General features: G+C 37.5%; 1 protein-coding gene across 3 annotated transcripts in view; it reads right to left on the reverse strand.

Moving 5' to 3' along the window:
- The window catches only part of ANKRD28 (ankyrin repeat domain 28), a 102,870-nt gene that overhangs the window by 36,920 nt on the left and 45,476 nt on the right, over nt 1-20,474 (reverse strand). For all 3 annotated transcript variants that reach the window (XR_012692765.1, XM_075212304.1, XM_075212303.1), the window contains exons 3-8: nt 12,483-12,561; nt 4,442-4,512; nt 2,787-2,987; nt 1,803-1,890; nt 1,275-1,417; nt 706-918 (exon numbers count right to left, since the gene is read on the reverse strand). Coding sequence is in view for 2 of the 3 variants with exons in the window: in XM_075212304.1 (XP_075068405.1) it covers nt 706-918; nt 1,275-1,417; nt 1,803-1,890; nt 2,787-2,987; nt 4,442-4,512; nt 12,483-12,561 (795 nt within the window). In the remaining variant the exon portion in view is untranslated. The remainder of the gene's footprint in view (nt 1-705; nt 919-1,274; nt 1,418-1,802; nt 1,891-2,786; nt 2,988-4,441; nt 4,513-12,482; nt 12,562-20,474) is intronic.

Genomic DNA, 20,474 nt, shown 5'->3' on the forward strand with positions numbered 1-20,474 from the left:
AAGCTTGCAAAGTTGCATCTGAATTAAATAAAGTGTCCAGAATGTTATCTGGACAGTGTTATTTGGTTTTATGCGAAACATAATGTTTGGCGAATATCAAACACAGCATATCATAAAGAAAGCCTCATACCAAACCAAGCATGGCTGTGAAGGGTTGTTTTGAAGCCACAGGACCTAGATGCCTTGCAATCATTCAGTACACCATGAACTCATTCCTAGATGAAAATGTGGGACCACCTCTCCAACAACTGAAGTTTGACAGATCATGCAAAAGGACAATGATCCTAAGCACATCTGCAAATCTACAAATTTATGACCAGAAAAGAAAATATTCACGGTATTGGAATGACCAAGTCAGGGTCTAGACTTTAACTCCACTGAGACGCTGTGGTGGGACACTAACAGAGTTGTGCATAAACAAATGCCCTCAAAAAAAAATCAATGAACTAAAGCAATTTTGTAAGGAGGAGTGGGCCAAAATCTCTCAAATATAAAAGACTGAGACTTATACAGAAAACTATGACAATTAAGTTATTGCTGCTAAAGGTGGTTCTATAAGTTGCTGAATTATAGTGTGGCAAAATGTTGCTATTTTATGATTGGGACTATAAATATATACTCTATGCCTGAGCCTCTAGAGACCCAGTAGTCTCCCTCACATTGACATTTTCAAACAAATACAAAAGCACTGAACGTTACTCTTACCTTAATATTTACATCTGCACCATTACAGACCAAGAGTTCTAGGCATAGCGCTCCGTGCGTTGATGCAGCAGCAAAGTGCAGAGGAGAAAAACCCCGCTCATTAACTTGGTTGACATTAGCACCGCAATCTAAAAGTTCATTCACCACTACGTCTTGTCCGTTGTAGCAGGCCACATGAAGGGGTGTATTTCCATAAGCGTTTGATTCATTCATCTGATTAAAATGAAAAATCAAAAGGTCAACTGTCCATTACCACATTTTAATAAAGATGGATTTATTATAACAATGTCTAATACAGCTTGCTATTCATAATAAGCATTTACTTTGTGGCTTATATGCATAATGCTCATAATAAAAGAGCATATATGAAGGATAAGCTGTATAAAACAAAAAATATAATTTCATATATGTAGTAATTGCTCCCATCTTATTTATTTTTTTTAAACAGGCACACAATCAAATGAAGGGAAGACACTCATTTGCCCTAATCAGTGTAGACAAGTTCAAACTAGAATAAATAAAAGGTGGATTAAAGGAAGGCTTCAAAAGACATCTTGCCTTTAACTTACATCCACTCCCAAGTCCAACAGATACTTGACTACGCTGATCATCCCACTGGAGGCTGCCGCATGCAGTGGTGTGTAGGATTTCTTGTCTTTGCACATTACTTCTGCTCCATGAGTCACAAGTAATTTAACAACATCAATGTGACCTAACAAAAAAAAAGAAAAAAGGACATGTAAAACTGCAAGGATCCATGAGGCCTTCCCACAAATTAACCTTCATTTATTGACACAGAAGTAGGTGTTTGGTCTAAGTAGTGACAGCACCCTGATCTTCAACTCAACTTGCAGATCAGGATTGTCCAAAGGGTCGACCTACCGAGCATATATGTCCGCCCATCTTCCCAACAGCTCCAGAGGATATTCTTTTTGACTAGTATTCGGCAGACCAATACATACAAGAAAAATGTGTCCCTCTTCATGGAAATATTTGATTTATATGGGTAAAGTTTCTGTCATGCACAGAGGCCACATTATATTTCAATAGAATTTGATTGTGTTCAGTTGAAACAAGATGGGATTAGACAAACTCACCCATATATGCTGCCCAGTGTATCGCTCGCCTGTCTTTCTTGTCAAATGCGTTTATATTTGCACCTCGTGATAATAGTAAACTGACCATCTGCAACACAAATGGAAGAAAATCTTCAATAGTCGGAAGCAGCTGCGTGAACCACAGTTACTTTAAGATAAGAAATATATTTATCACAAGTCTCCAGAAAGCTTTTTTTTTTTTAAAAAAAAAATGCAATGCCAAGCTAATCAGCTTCATCTACATGTTTGGGAGAGGGACTTACAAATGATCACGCCTTGTGGACTATACACACAATATGGGCACAGTCTAATGGAATAAAGCAAGGCAACCTTTTTAATGTGTTTAGCTTTCAGCAGTGTAAGATATGGATATTACTGGGTGAGTAGTGTAGAGGACTTGCACAAGACTTAAATATAATTTAGATTGGCCTTTAATAAAACCAATACATGTCAAATTAAAAAAAACTCTTCCACAGCTAACAACCAAGTTCAGGCAAATGTATGCAATGAAGAAATAAAGGGCCACTAGGGAGGGTGAAACATTTCAAATTTTAAGTAACTGGACTGTTTGTTTTATATAAAGTTATTAGATTAAAATTAAAAGCAGGCTTAAAATATTATCAAGGTACAAAGGAGTATTTCAGATGTAAAATGAGGCACAATAGCAGGATTCTTGAATACTATTTAGTGCCACAGGGGACTTGCCACTTATAGAAAACCTATGTCACAAGTAGGGTCGATCTGAATAGCTTGAGTACATTCAAACAGCGCTTCTATATTTGGACAGCATATGTCTCTAAAGAACATTGCTGTGCTTGAACATTACTGCTGCCTAGATGTACAAGGCACACAGCTGCCTAACAAAATAATTGCTCAAAAGACCAAGTAATAATGCTGTAGGTTTACTTCTTAAGGCAACACAACTTGACAGCAGGTCAGGTGTGCATATAAATGAGACATTCTGCATATGCTTCTTCCCCATACCTCAACATGACCGCTGAAGGCTGCATGGTGTAATGCTGTTCTCCCTGCCCTGTCTGATACATTAACATTGCTAAGTAGAGGCACCAGTGCTTCCGCACACTTCACAGCTTTGTTGGCTGCAGCTATGTGCAAAGGGGTCTGCCAGTTTTTGTCCCGAGCGTTGACATCGGCTGAATGTTTTAGCAACACCTGAACAGCATCCTAAGAACAAACAGAGATAGTTAAACAAGTTGCATAATAGAAGACTAATGGTAAATTCACACATTTATCCCAAACAGGCTGTTCTAAAGGACTTTATTGAAGGACTTACTTTACTTAAAAAGTGATTTTACTAGATGTAAAAACAAAAAAAACACTTAATATGTTCTCTACTTTATTCCCACGCTTATAGAAATATTTAACCATCATACAAAATGTACTGTAGCAAACTTATTTAAAAGGCATTAGAAATATGGACAGAATTTTTTTATGCTCCTGGCTCTAGGAGGCAATACAACACAAGAGTTAACTAGAACCCATCATTAACTCAAAGGGTTTCCTCTACCCCCTATCGTTTGCACAGGACACTTTTTAGCAGGTAGTGTGCCACAGGTTGCAAACACTTATCTGGGTGGTGCTCTGTCCCTTCACTGTGTTCCTTACTGTTCTACAATGCTGGAGTGCTGACCCAGTAGAAAGGGGGGAGCCAAGAAGTTCAGCAACACATACTAGTAGAGCAGATTAGCAGACTAATAACATGACTTGCTGGGATGCTAGTTGCCCAAAAGTCTACACCTTCTTAAATAAAATTTGAAGGAGCTGAGGTTGTATCTTTCAAGATATGCACATCCCATATTGTAGATATACTGTACTGTGTAGAGCTACCCTTTGGGTACTTCCAATTTAAAATGCACTTTTCTTATTTACTTCAAAATATTTCAAGCTGTATTCACAAAAGGCCTATTTTTGTGATAAAGTCAGATGTAACAAATATTTTTATAACAAAGATGAAAATCTTTCTGAAGTTGTAGATTGCCAATACAGACAGAATAGAAACCTTCACATAATAAAAAAATAAATCTACAGCCATATTTCGTGAACCCGGCTCCAGGTGTGTAATAAGATTTACAAAGTCCAGAACAGAGAAGAAATCTTGATTGGGTCACATAAGCGAGTCATTATTTTGGGTGAATGATTTAAAAACAAAATGTTTCTTTACATTGTGTTTTTTTCTGTTTTACTTAATGTAATATAAAATGTTTTAAAGAAAGAATGAAAAAAAAAAAAAAAAAAAGCTTAACAATGTAAAAAGGTGTGAATTATAAAATGACCAAGGTGTTGGAGCTTACAAAGAGCAGTGTTATACACCAGTGATGTTTACTGTAAATTCCTGTAGAACAGTCAATACCAGCAGAATAGGGGATACATTGTAACATTCCTGCTGCTGAACAGCCTCACACAGAATGTACTAGCCCATTTTTGGTATCTCATGCTCGTGGAAATGAAGTGACTTAATTCAAGACACATTAAGTCCCCCCCACTAGAGACTACATTTCACATTATAAACTATTATTATATATAGATTAAATGTCAGATTCTTGCCTCAGCAGCCCATTGTGAAACATGCATATAATACGCAGAGATAGTACTGATGAAAAAACTTTCATCTCACTCACCTCACTGCAGGATGCAACAGCTCTGTGTAGAGGAGTCAACCATTTGCTGTCTTTGGCATTTACTCTAGCTCCTGCAACAAACAGATGTAGAAACAATGTTTATTTAACACTGTATTAATTCACTAGAGAAATGCCATAAAATCAGAATGATTCATTGAATGTGCTACTGAACTTGAACGCTTTGTGATTTTAAACATCTGAACAATACAGTACAATAAATGTGTTCACACCATTGGCAACAGCAAAACATTTATGACTGGACAATAGGTCTCAAGCCAACATTAGCAGTGACTGCAGTCCTAAGTGTCCAGGCCAGTACTGTACATGCCACCAGCACCAATTCATGTTTATCTTCAAAATAAAGTTAATATGAAGTTGAATCCCCTACATACTAGTATATAAACTGGTGTACATATACATATACACACACACACACACACACACACACCAGAAATAGAGCAAACAGTACAGTATTGCATTAGATTATATTTTTACACACATTATGCATAGATCAGATAGAACTCTGCAAGTTGTGGGGTGCAATAATTTACTTAAATTGTTGGACTACAATAAATACAGAGTAGAGTATACACATACAGTAAAGCATAATACAGATAATAAAGCATACAAAATATATTGCTTATTTCAATGTAGTTTCTAGTATATAGATGTATTGTATATAAAGTATTATTCGAACTAAACAAAATAATATCACAATGGTTAACATTGTGTGAATTGAAAAAAAAAAAAAAAAAAAAAAACTCCCCAAAAATACCGGTTAACCACTGCAATCTATATCTTTTTTTTTTTTCCTCCCTATTCTCTATGTTCAAACAATGATACAAGGGGTTGAAAGCCTTGTAAATACTGTATTTGTTTGCTTTATTTATTACTTTATGCAAGTATAATGACGGGTAGTATAATTGGTACTGGCAAATCTGGACTGGCAAGACAGTAACTCAAAAGTCCCTCAAATTACCTACAGTACAGTATCACCTTCTACTTGCAGCAAATTAAAGCCAGGAGGAGCACCAGCCTCATTCATAGCAGAGCATTGAAGCCTATTGGTGGTGCTGTTTTTTTTAATTTTTCTATTATTTTTTTCAGACTAGCTGGAAGCTATAAAAAGGCTGTGCTGGCTATAGATCATACACCAAACCTCAATGTTGCAGCATTCTTGATTTCATCTGCATAAAGTCAGTTGAATAGGAGGCACACTAGATGACTCACTTTTCCTAGCAGAAACCATACGTACAAGTAACCACAGCAACAAGCAGAGATATGTACTATGACATTAAACAGACAAGTTAAAAAAGGTAGTGAGAGAAGCAAATGAGGAAGTCTGACAAGCTCCCTCCAGGTTACTCAGCATTTACTAGTCTGGCTCTCCAACATTTCCTTCCTCACCACAAGAGTGTTTATAACCTAATTATCAGGAAAGCTACCGCTTCCGATTGTAGTACTTTTGTTAGTGTTTTAAACAACCTTCCAATAAAATTTGTCTTTTCTAGTTTTGTTTATCATTGTTCATGTAGCAGTTTAATAAATTCACAACATCAGTGCTGTACAAATATTTATGTGAAGAAGGTCACATACGTATTTTAACTAGATGAGCTGAATACTATTAAAAAGCTATCAGAGTCTATTTAGTTTGTCCAGAAAGGTAGGGGCCTGAGATATGCCTTCCAGGACAATATTTGAATCATGCGCCACCACTTGGTTTGTTATAGCATACAGATGTGAGGAAACATTGAGCTAGAGTAGTAGCCATTGTTTCCGCTTATGCTGCTGTATCTAGATTGTGTCATTTGTCTAAGGCACAGAAGTGATGCCCCTATATACCATTCACACGAAAGTCATAGGGATACTGCTGGTATTCTGCACTCTGTATAAGGGAACTATAATCCTGTGTCTTCTATGGTCAGGCAATGCCTTTGTGAACTATACATTTAATTCATTTTATATGTTCTATTATACTATCATAAATCCTAAGCTAGAGGTTTGCACAATTTAGAAGAAACAGTAACGCAGACATAAATTTCACAAAAATGAAGAGACGCAAACAAGAGTGAGGGTACGCGTAAAGGACAATATGGCCGTCAATACAAACACTACATAAAAACTACTGTATCAACACTAACAGGAGGTACAAATACTCATCCATCCTTTGTACATGTGTCACATGCAATGTGCTGAAAAGTCATACACATGGTTACAGTTATTGCCATTAGGCTACCAGTGGGATCTCAGTATAGCGTGTCCTTCAAGTGTGCATAGAAAGACTACTTTATTCGTAATCCATTGCGGCTATTCTGCAGTAACTTCTACTAAGATTGCATTGATAGCATGAGATGTACAGTAACTTGCTCTCAATTTTCACCACCCTATTAAAAACATCATAGGATCAAATAAGATAGGAGTTACGACACTCAGGGATCTCTTCCGAGATTTATTGTGAAGTGAGATATCATTTCAAGAGAAATTACTTAGGAAGCTGCAAGGGTTGTTGAGTAATATAAGAAGGGGGAATTACAGATTAAAAAAAAAGCCCAATCACTTTACTATATTACTTTATTAAAGGATTTCCATTTCCGCTGGTCTCTTTCTTTAGGACAGATCTGGATCACTGCTGTTTACATAAAACAAATAAAAATCACATGTTCCCTATTTAGTTTACAGTTCAATGACAATCACCGACTGACAGAAAATACTGAATGATTTTTACATTTCAGACACTGAGAAAAAGATTCACACTGGCTAAATGAGCGGGGGCCAAATGAAACAAATATCTGTTTGCACAAGGCTAGATCACTTACCATGTCACTAATTCAGGTTAGTTTGGATAAAAGACGATCCCAGACTGCATCTACCAACATGCCCAAAGATGATTAGATTACTATTCCCCATACTCTGGAAACTGGCCTCATACCAGCCTTGTTGCCAGTTTACAACGGCTTCAACGGGGCCCTATTACTGCAGATGCAAGATCACTGCCCAAATATAAACTGATAATGGACATTTTTCAAGAATATTTACATACATGCTTATTAAGGAATTTCAGACATTTTGAGGGGGCCCAGTATTACAAAACAGAAGGCAGAGGAGTATAATGTTGTATACATAAACCATAGCTTTAAATTTGCTGGAAAATGGCAAACTATTTTGTTGGTCAAGATATCAAGTACAGGTCATAGTGTTTTCAATAGTTTGTATTTTGTAGACCTAATAGTAGCTACACATCTAACAATTGGCACCTCATAAGGATACATACTTTTACAACTCACTATAAGCCGTTTATAAGCTGTGAATGCCGTTATAGGACAAACAGGTCAAACTCTCCTATCCGTGAAATTCTCATGTGACTGTACACGCAAAGAGTTGCTTTTCCGGTTTTCTACTGAACCATATCAATCGTTAGTTTATCAGCTTTAATTCTTCTGTCAAGGCCCTAGCAGGGGACAGTCACCTTAATTCACTAAACCGTTATTTGCACAAATGTAATTTAACATAGTAGGTTGGGGATATTCACATACTGATATAGCCATTAAAATAGTAGCACAATATTATATACAATGTTTGGTCCTTTGAGCACTGAAAAAAATGTACTAAATTCACACACACTTACTAGCTCTTATGTAAGAAGGCATCTTGAGTTATATGTGGACTAATTAGTGATCACATTCACAAATACACAGTTGTATGCAAAGGTCAAACTGTAACTAAAAATACATTAGATTGTATGCTTGCTAGCAGAACCTGAACACACAGGATGAATTCACAGTAGTATGCTTCATGCAGCAGTGTGTGTGGATGACAGGTGCATTCTACACGTATTTTACCAAAAGTCATTTAATAACAAAAAAAAAAAAAAAAAAGCTACCATTTAGATGGATATATATGCAAAGGTTTTGGTAGTTTACCAAAATAATTTAAATATTAAGGTTGTCATGGAGGAAGTCCTTTTAACAATACACACCAGATTTGTAGTCACGAAAACCATTACAAATTATGCAAGGTGTCAGAGCCACATCGTAGCTTGCAATGAGGTCTAAAATGTTATAGACAAATATATTCACGCCTGCTAGGAGTATGAAACCGGAATACATGTATATTTGTGAGCCTCACAAAACCTTTTCAGATTGGTTTAATTTGTATTTGACTGTTTATTGGTTGTTTTGCCATGTATACTTGTCATATTGGTGCAGTTCAACTGGAAAGAAACACTGTAAAGTGGTATTACATGCTCATTTTCTACTTCAGTGTTACTAAATCTGAAAGCCAAGACGAGCTAGTGATAACATTGACAAATGTGCTCTTTGCAAAGTTTAGGGACACCATGGCCAAACTGCATATTTCACAGACTTTTTAAGTGTAAAGAAGTTAGATTGCATGATTGCAAGCAGGACTCTCTTATCTCTGTTAATAATCAGTCTTATTTTATTACTCTGTGTAGCAATTGAAAAGCACTGCAGAAAACACTGGTTCTAAATTATGATCATAAACATTCTATAGAGGGTACAAATGTCCACTTTATTCATTACTTATTCTATTTGCTAAATGTACAGATTGAAAAAAATAAAACCGTGAAAGTGGCATGTACAAACTTCTGGGCATCCTGTCATTTAGCAATTATCTCCTTGACAGAAATCATAGCTTCCAAATGTTTCTTGTAGTCAGCTAAGAGTCTTTCTAGTCTCTCTTTAGGAATTGTTCCCTACTCTTCTAATGCCACTAAAATTCTGTGAATGCCGCTCAAAAACATTAATATTCCTTTAGTTATAAGGAAAACTTCCAACAACTTTTCAGCTTCAGATCATTTCTGTGCAATATGTAATATAATATTAATATGTAACAATGTTATACAGAGGACCACTTCTCTGGTGTTCACCAAACCTTTCTGCCAGTCCTTTGCAATAGTATGCGAGAGTCTTTACGAACAGTTCTATATGACACTTTTTCTGGGTCTCCTACATCTTGACTTCAACAGTCATCCTTAGCTTACAATTATGAATGAGAGTCCTCACTATGGAAAATACAAACTGGAAGCATTTATATGGATTTTAATAGCCATTTCCTCCCTTGCAATACTCAAGTATATTCATTTCTAAGACCTCCGTTGCTGAAAGCAGGCATATCCTGAGAAATCACAAGTGTCAAAAAAAAAAAAAAAAAAATCAGCTGCAAGGGGAGCCAAAATTTATCATATGTATTTTTTTTTTATTATTTTTTTTTATTTTTTACCTAATGGACAGGGGGGCATCTATATCTCTATTTAGATCCTCTCGCATTGTGAAATGGACAGTAACAAATACCATGTGGCAGCAACATTAAAAAAAAAAAAAAAAAAAAAGGGTGTCAAACAACTATAGTCAAGGTATTGGAAATGTTAAGCAGGCCACATATGTTGAATCCCGTCAGTGAGCACTAAAAATCAGATCATGTCCATGTGGTTGGCAAACGAGAGTGCACACAGGCTGATAGTGGTCATCTGCCGATTAGATTTTATTTCAAATCACATCATTCACGGGAATTACTTGTTATGAGGCAGTACTTTGTAGCCAATTATCGGAAATATACATATAGCTATGTTGGTCTAGTATTACATATACATTTGTGAATTGTCAAAGTCAGCAATTTGGATAAAGTCATTTCAATTAATATCGAGCAGACTTTGTTGTCTTTGTCTGAAAAGATGTGTAGCGCCCGCTACAGCATGGAAGGGCGTACGCAGCCGCAACATGTGGCAATAGCAGTTTTTACACATTTACACACATTCGCACCAATACGCATCTTTGTAAATAGTACACATTAATTATAGTCGCAACACATAGTTATTTATGTCGAAATATAGTAGTGTTTATGTGTAATATTAGAAGTTATATGCATATTAGTAATACATATGGTACAGGTTAAAGGAAATGTGTCATGTCTGGTATCCTATTAATCCCCTTTACATCAGCAGCTGTCCGGGTCATTCGGCGAAGAGATCGCACATTGCATACTCTAGTTATTGATGTTAGGGAATAAACCTTTAATATGATGCTGACTATAAAATGCTAATGGACTAGTTGAAATTGGAGTCTTGGCGGGAAGAACGGAGCACATCCCCTGGAGAGATGACCCCCACCTTTGGATTCTTTAGTTTGAACTAGCCTATGATCTGCAACCCCCTGGACCTTCCTGAAGCCTGGACCAATAGAAGCAAGCCACACCATCTGCATTGTTTTACTGTATTTCTGTTTGCATATAAGCAGGAGCTTTTCATCTATTGTTCAGTCATCTTGACCACAGACTTCAGACCTGAATAACTGTTCACTGGATCCAGAGCGCCTGCGATAAGTAACGGCTGTACTTATTTCGCTTGAATTATTCTGCTACTTTTTGAGAATAAATATTTGTGCATTGGAAACACAATCGCTATTGGATAGCGACAAAACGTGCATAACAGAATTTAATTTAGGTTTAGTGATCTATTTCATACATTGAGTGTCTAATACAACACAGCTGAACACATGAAAAATGCAACAACTTGTGTAGGAAAAACCACCTGTCATGATTGTGCCTGCTTTAAAAGACATCCCCTAAACACAAGGCACCTGAGGACATTGTTGTTTTTTTTAAACCAGGGCTCATGTTCCAAATCTAGAGTCCTAAAATGTTAGAAGTCAGGATGGGCAGGGACACGTGCTGGTGACTGACCAACTATCCTTTGTGACAAAAAAGTCACAAAGCTTAACAGTAAAGTGTTTTAAATTATTCAATAATGTAATACTAAGAACATACACAATAAGCAAATACAGAAAATGTCACAGCATACTGAACAGGAGATGTAATATGTCACAGTTGTACATATATAACAATATCATTTATAGAGTATACAAACATAAATTAGAGTTTACTTGGGAAACTGCAGAAAAAATGTTTAGCACTGTATAAATGTCCTTACACACAGACAGAACAAGGACAGCTACTGAGCATTACATTTAAAATATATATATATATATATATATATATATATATATATATATATATATATATATATATATATATATATATATACACATACATACATATACACACACATACATACACACACGTGTGCACTCAAGCACACTAAGAAGCAAATCCATTTTAAATAAGGGGTCAGCTTTCAATATAGCCGATATGCCTATAGTGAGTGCACAAATGTCATAAGGAAGCCTTCTGACTTCAAAAATGGTGGCCTTAATTGTGAGTGAATAAGTGAAAATGAACTATGAACTATGAGGCCTATGTGCCTCATTCTAAGCCTACAACCAAAAACAAGATTTGTATTATTTTTGGTACAAAATATTTCACTGAAATTCATGAGCTGTTAGGGGCGAATGGGGACTGGAGTTAAGAAACACTGAGCTAGTGTGTTTATTTGTTGGAGAGTAAGCTATTCTGCTACAGGCAAGTAGAAGTTCTACATCATGATACAATAATTCCAGCTACAGTTAGATCTATCTGCAGAGAGATAATGTCAGTCCTTGTGTGTGTGTTGGAACGTAGGTATTGCATGAAGAGTGGAGATATTGATCAACAGCAGTGCACAGGTTGTGTGCTTGCTTTAGTCATCAGATCAATTGTTAGCTTTTTTTTATTCCCCATAGTGACTTAATGATGGCATGTTACTGTGAGCCATACATTTCCATGTGCTGCATCTTTTATCATTTAACTAAAAGACTGTAAAAATCATTAAAACAGTAGGGATTACCAATCCGCATGTCAAAATGATTTCTTACGTGGTCATGATCCACTATAGAGGATACTGCACTTTACTATGGCATGGCAAGTAGTATTACAATCGCTTGACACAAATACATAACAATAACAGACCAAAGAAGTTTAATTGTGCAGAACTGGCCTAATACGGTTTTATTCTCCCACAAATAGAAAGCAAAAATGTTTAGGTCCACTTGATTGTCGAATCAGTGCATTAGAAGTAGCAGAAAAGGGTATGTGTTCCTGGTGTATTATGGGAACAGGTACGATGATGTACATAATCATTAGTACATACCAGATAAAATGAGAAGCTCTATAATTTCGGCATCTCCTAGATAGGCAGCTGCATGAAGTGGTGTTCTTTTTTCATTATCCTGCAAAAACAAGTGAGAAAAAAATAATTAAAAAATTGCACTTAAATCAATGTAATCATTACCATCCCAATACACACTTTTTATTAAATAAATTAATAATTTCCATTTACAGAGCTTTTGTTTTCCTCACTTAAAAAGTAGCAAGTAGTTGTGAAGAGTGAAATTACAGAGTAGAACCAAGGAGTGTTATTACACCAAGGGCTGGGCTGTTTCAAATATCTACTACCTCTGTTTAGCTTCTGTGCACAGAGTTAAACGGTCACGGCTGCGGCCATATTTGTTTCTCCTTTGTGATCTATGCAGCCTTCTTGTTGGCAGCAGCTCCTGCCACATCTTCTGCAAACATGGGGCACCAGTATTATGTCCAGCAGCACAAATGATGCCAAAGAGATAGATACTGGGCATACAGGTACACCGAGCTGGTGGATAGTCACAAGAGCAAACATGCAGCAAGAAAAGCTTTCTCCAGGACTGGAGAAGGCTTAAGGTTTCTGCAAAAACTAGTTTGGGGAAAACACTCCCCGAATAAAGCTCATCATTGTGCAGGAATTACAGGGGTGCATATAAGGTTAGTTATTCTTGCTTGTATATCTGAGCTACATCAAAATGTAATATATGAACAAAAGATACTTTGTTATAATTTAACTGCATATGGATTCCTATTTTGTGCCAACTGGTATAATCAGCGCACAGATGGTTAATCTATTTATGAATTAAATATGGTAAATATTTTATCTAAGAAAACTATTCTTTAAAACTAGTACAGAGTACAGTCCCTCAATACACTTTTTGCTGTGGAGTGAATACCACATCCTGCTCTTATTTAATTTTTGTGATAGATTTCTGGTTTATATAAACTTATTATATTATTGATCTCATAATCCAAAGTTCTGTATGAGATAACTATATACTTATTTATAGAATAGCTTTAACTACATTGCTACACACAATTATTTAGAATTTAAATAAATGTATACTATATGGAGTAAGCCAATCACCTTTATGATTATACACACATTTGTTAGAATATATAATGCATAATAAATATTTAAGGAGTACTATGTCAAACTGATGTAATTTTCTTAATTTCATTTGTGAGAAAACCAATCCTAGAAAGAATTGGTAGCGGATTTATATTTCTATTGGATCCAGGTGAATCAGATCAGATCACATTGCTGCTTTTTTTTAAAAAAAAGATCTGAACAGACAACAGTGTAAAATTACATATTAAGCTAGACAGACACACAGACACTACCTTTCGATCCAAAAGCAGAGTGTTGGGACCACAATTTGGCCACATATGCTTCTAGCTGCTTTGTGGCCAGCATTAGCTTTACAGAGTATTACAACTGTATCACTTCTTCAAAGTTCACCTATTTCAATCTCTGCATGGATCTAGCCATCATTTGGGCTGGTATACAAAATAGACTGTACACCAGTGAGTATGCGTCTGTCAGTACATAAGAAATGCAGACTAAAAAACGTACTGCTTTCATCACATTGGTATGCGTTAATAACTGTACATTGCAATTATACTTCTAAACAAGCTGCAACAGCAGAGTTAGACTTTTTAAATCTGCTGTCCACATTAAATACAGGGCAAACTTAGTCTTTAAATATTATGTGTTGTTTGTCAAATGGACAGATTGTATTTTTCATTGTCAGCATTTACCAAGATTACGTGTATTGTAGACCAGATTCTGTTCAGCCTGAGACATTTGAAAGGGGAGTGGATTCACTGAAAGTCTATCACATGCCACCTCTACACCACTATATGCCACCCCCACATCTTTTCAGACCTATCCTTGACTCAAAAGCACTGATGAGTATTTAATTACAAATCACTCTTTATTCTTTGTGAAGTTTTGTGAACATAGCAGGGTCTACAGGGTCACACTTATCTGAAGTTCGATAAAAAGCAACTTTAATGTGTTAAGCTGCCCACGCAACAAATTTTAATTAAATTACTTTGAGAATTTTGTGATTTCATTATCTTCTTTCTGTAGGAGTTGTACATGCACAAAAGTATCCAATATAAAATAGTGGACTCAGTATTTGGACTAAGTTTTGAGTATGCACAGAAAATAGATCAGTTATTATTATTAATTTATATTTATAGGGCGCCACTAGGTGTCCGTAGCACCGTACAGGGACAAACGAAATTACAATACAAGGAGAGACAGCACAGTACAGTAAAAAATAAGCACAGTAACTCCGTGAGCTCAAAGCACAGCAAGGGCGGGGGAGGGGGAGGTCTGCATACGACGGAGCCCAAGAGGGAGGGCACGGATTATAGGGAGACCCCCAGGGGGGGGGGGGGGGGGAGAGTAGGAAGCGGGAGGGGACAGGGGGAAGAGGGTCCTCGAGGAGGACGGCAAGGTTGCTGGAGAGCAGAGTTAACAGTGGTGAGACAGGAGGAGAGGTGACCCTGCTCAAAGGAGCGTACAATCTAGGGGTGAGGTAGACAGACAGAGAAACACGGGGGAGAGAGGGAGGAATGGAGGATAGGGGAAGGGGAAGAGGCAGAAGAAAAGGTAGGTAATTAAGTGGGAGACTGGAAGGCTTTACGAAAAAGGTGGGTTTTTAAAGCCCGTTTGAAACTGGACTGGAAATTTATGATTGTTCAATCTGCCCCATACGTCGCAATGTAATAGTTTTTCAAGTATTGGATGGTCACATTTGTGAGATATTACTTGCATATAATTGTATGGTTTTACAGCATTTATATACCACACACAGAGATAATTGTATGATTCCATCAGATATGAATCTCAGAACAAGTAAAAAAATACTGTATATAAGCACATTTCGGCATGCCAGCTCTAAGTATGGACACATTCATGAATACATACAAACCTAACAAATCTGTCTCCCAAAACTGCAAATTAATGTAAAGGTGAATAAAATGTAACCTATATGTCGTGAACATATGTGTTCAAATATTTGTTTGCACATTGACTTATCCTATCTAGGATATTCAGAAAAACAAACAGGATTTTATTTCCATGTACTGTATTGCCAAAGCACATTAAAGAGCAAGCAACGCCAACATTTACCATTAACTTACAGAATAACTGGAGTGCTTATAATTAAGAAGGGAGGTATGTATCTAACAAAGCAGAGTGCCTGACAAGGATGCAGAGATGCACGGTGTGGACTGCTTTATTCATACAGAGGGGCAGTGTCAGCAGAGCAACTCAAGTGACGCGGCCTAAAGTTCTCAACCTGCATCACAGTGCCCTTAAGATGTTGGAATATCATTGGCTGCCTGATGGAGCTGGGAGAGAACAGGGTAAAACTGAACAATGTATTTTACATTAGAAATCCATGGGAAAAATCCAATTTAGAGTTTACTGGTTCTTTAAAAGAATTTCCGCAGAAGTAATTTGTTTGCAACCCTGTTGTCAATGTACAAGGTGAATGCAGGAAAAGGGTTTCCAGAGATAATGCAACATCTGTGTAATCAACTATTAAAGAAATTAACTATTCTAGCTGTACTGTTTGATGCCTCTGAACGCACCTAGGGATGAACATCAGTACTTTTGGCAGTTTGCCTCCACTGCTGCATTTATTGAGTATCCTATTTGCTGCTATAACAGTTTGGGTAGGGATAGCACCCTAGTCCTTGGCAAATATACACAGTTTACAAATATGTTGGGGGAAAAAAAAAACACGACTGTGCAAAAAATATGTAATACTGGCAATGATTTACTGAAAAGAGCAGCATGCTACCATAGAGTACTGGCTGGCCTAACGCCCAGCTCTGCAAGCTTGATGGATGGTGCAAGTTTATCAATAGAGGAGTATGGCAAACAACATCCACGGACTGCTAGAGCTGGGCAATAACCGTACATACCAAGACACCACATTTCCATCACTTACTACTTGAGAACTGCTCTAGAAACACCACACAAAGTGTCAATATCATGCACTTGCTAGCTCTAGTACAACCCCCCCGCCCCCCACAAAATAACACCTCATCTGAGGCATTAAAGAACACTTGAGACCATAACTAAAAATAGCCGATGCACCTTGCCTCAACCAACAATTGAGATTACATTTTGAATCTGGCATATTATTTCAGTAGGACCAAAGATCACACATGTTTAGTCAGAAACCGCTTAAATTGACATCACTAAATAAAAAGCTAAAGCAGTAGGAAGGCTTATTTACAGCTTCAGCTCATTTACAAAACAAATGCATTATTTGTAGAATTGGTCTTCCTCAAAATAAAACAAATCTCCACAACTATACACATGAAAAGGTAACTGTAACCCAAATGTGAGAGGAGTATATGTTTTTAATTTTCATTGAAAAACACTTTATAAGCTTATATAGCAATGTCTCAATGGTACACTTGTGTTTTAACAAGTACTAAAAAGTATGCAGAGATGGTAAAAGTACATAGGGATTTTAAGAGGAAAGAAGCAGTGAAGCATACGGCTATGACAATAAAAAGGTCCTTTAGATGAAGATCATGAGAACATTGGGAATATTGAAACGCTTCACTCCATATACAATCTTCCTCATAAGCACATTATCAATTTGCTAAATTAGGTATGAAAATGAATGAACATGCTGCACTGGCATTATTTTCTGATGAATGAGCTAATCCAGCAGTCTAACAAACACAAGACAGCTTAATGAAAATGCACCAGTTATCCCTAGAGATAGAAATCTGATCAGTGCTTTTAAAAAACAAATACTAAAGCCCCCTTGCTCTGAGATACTGAATTTACGCATCAGTGATAGGATTGCAAACTGAAACAGACTGTCTATGTTCACCAGTTCTGTAGATAACAGATGACGGTGCAGGAACACAGCATGCACTACTTTCGGGCTCTTAAGTTTTCTATCAATGTTGTATGTATTTAGCATAGGGACTAAAGTATGGCTGTGTGATCATGAAGGAATGAAAGGAGCGTTTAAGTTGAGTTTGTGAGCTGCATTTTTAGACAACAGTGGATAAGTTTTTCACATCTGCTACATTGGAAACCCACAGAACCATCAATATTCCAAAAAGAGCTGATAAATGTATTTCTACCATCACATTCATTCCCTCTCAGTCCTGCCACACTGCCATAATATGCCCCTTCATCACTGAAAAACTAACCAAAACACTAGTCCACCTGTTCATTAGTTCCCACCTTGTCTACTGTAACCACCCCATCACTGGCTTCCACCCATAAATTCAAGGTTTATGCTGCGGCTAGACTTCTTCAACCCCACCAATGCTTCCCCTCCATATCTCTCTAACCTCGTCACATCCCCAGCACGTTCTGACCTTCAACTACACGCCGCCACCCCCCCGCCCTCCTGTCCCCGCTCCCAATCTATGGGACTTCTTGCCTTGTCCTATCAAACTCTTCCCCCAACCTTCAGTTCTTTAAGCAATCCCTCAAAACTCATTATCATGCTTGTCTATCTTAACTGATGAGGCAGATGGAGTGGATGTAAGGAGTTAACTGCATTCACTCTTACCCCATTTGCACCTACAGTCTCTCATTACCTTCTCCCTTTAGAATGTCTCATGTCCCATGCTCGCATCCATGACTTCTCCCGCGCTACCCCCCTCCACTGGAACCAGCTCCCCCGCTCCATCAGAACATCCCCCAACTTGTCCAGCTTCAAACGGGCCTTAAAAACCCACCTCTTCCTCAAAGCCTTCCAGTCCCCCACCTAACCCACCTCCTTCCAGCCTCCCACCTACCGCCCTCCCTATCCTGCCCTCCTCCTGCCTCCCTCCTCGTCATTCTCCTCTCCCCCCTCTCCCTCTCTGCGTTCTCCCCTTTCCTCCTCCTACCCGTGTCTCTGTCCGTCCTACCCTCCCCTTAGATTGTACGCTCCTCCGAGCAGGGCCTCCTTTCCTCCTGTTCTCCACCACCTTAACTCTGCTCTCCAGCTCCTTGTCTCCTCCGTGAGGTCCTCCTGCCCTTCTGCCCCTTTAGCTTCACCGCTGGGGGCTCTCACCTTTCATCTAGCTGTACATTGAGCTTCTGAGTTACTGTGCTTTTTGTTAACTGTACCGTGCTGTCTCACCCTGTATCGTGTTTCTGTATGTCCCTGTACAGCGCTACGGATACCTAGTGGCACCTTATAAATAAAAATTAATAATAATAATAATAATAATAATAATAATAATAACGCCTGCTTCTCTTGTACAACCTTGTTGTTATGTCTTAAGCGGAATCCTCACCTAATGCCATTATTACTAGTTCATGGCCATCCATGGAGGTATTGTATTTAAGAGTTATAATACATAATTGTATTCATGTAACAGTTATCTGTATCTGCCAGATGTATTAAAAAACTCATGTTTTTCATATCTGTTAAGAGGGCTGTCTGGCACTATTGAATCTGTGGTGCCTTATAAATAAACAAACAATGATGATAACCATCAAATTAAGATAATTTAGATATTAGAGATTTAGGGATCTTCTAATATTCAAGTTGTGGTGTACATCACTAATGTACATATGCGAGCTAAAATAACCAATGCACATTGAAATTAACTAACCATCTTTAAAACAGTGAGTTTCATTGTTTCCTATCCTATGCGAGTTCTGGGGCCACTACAATAGCGGCACGGATATGAGAAACCAGCCACAATGAGAATTTCAAAAAGTCTCCCTTATGCTTTGTGGGCAGGTGATAAAAGAACCCATATGTGTAGAAATATCATTAACCCTGGTAATGACGGCAGGGACATACAAAGTTGCCTCCAGGCTAACAGCGCTGTGGAGATAATGGATATGCCAATACTAACACTGGAGGTTCTACCTGTCTTTTCTATGCTGTTGGGGATTGTGGTTCTAATATACTGGTTAAAAGTCACAAAGACTCCTGACCAGCATGAGGTTATTGCAGACTTTGGATTTTATACCCATTTTGTACATTATTCCAGTTGGTGGCAACTAGGCATTTCCACCAGGCCACCATACTACTAATCTCTGCCCAGCAAACTGCAGCTTAGAAAGAGGGACCATTGCAGGATTTTTTCTTTCCACACCATGTCTAGTTGCAAAATTTAGTCACCGGGCATGACTTCACAATATTTGGTCAGAGCTGTCTAGTAAAGTGGAGATGTCCAATAGCAGAACATACTGACTATTAGCAAGAGGACACCATACAGATTTCTTATTCTTGTATAGGCTTTGTATATGTTTGCTACGGTCGCACAGACTTTAGGTATAATGTGTGTGATATTTTACTTTATACATTTAAATTGTATACAGTTTTAGCTGATTTATAGCTTCTAGAAAATACTAAATGTTAATGATTACTTACATATCTAAAAATTCTCCATATATTATATTTAATAATGTTTTTTAAAGAATTGTTAAAATATCTAATAAAAATTGAAAAAGTATATGATCTGGTCTAGTGGCAGAATTCAAATAAACACCTTTCAGAACTTGGCAGACAGTTATCTTAAAACTAGAATTTCTGTACATAAGAAAAAAAAATACATTCCTATTATAAGAAGACTGGATAAATCCCTAAGCCAGGAAGTCTTCACACCAACATTTACTGCCAGCACATAACTTGGGAGTAGAACCTAAAGATGTCAATAGGAGCATCATGTGTTTCTATGATTAAAACATGTATGGAAGTCATAACATAAGCTGTAGAAGTGTACAAATGGGAAGACTACCTCCTGATACATGAAGGGCAGTGAGGTGCAGAGGGATAGAGAATTATTGTGTGAGAGATGATCAAGTAGCTACTGTATATGATAAAATTACTAAAATAATTATAAAGAGTTCTGACAGGATGGACCTCCTATGCCACCCTATGGTGGTGCTAGGGACTGGCTGGGATTGCCCTCGCACACAGTCCCCTTTCTTTATCCCATTTGGACACCTCTAAATATGCAGTAGGAGGGGGCTCCGCTGCCACCACTAAGCTCCTTC

The sequence above is a fragment of the Mixophyes fleayi genome, chromosome 5, assembly GCF_038048845.1.
Source record: "Mixophyes fleayi isolate aMixFle1 chromosome 5, aMixFle1.hap1, whole genome shotgun sequence".
In the NCBI taxonomy this organism is placed as follows: domain Eukaryota; kingdom Metazoa; phylum Chordata; class Amphibia; order Anura; family Limnodynastidae; genus Mixophyes; species Mixophyes fleayi.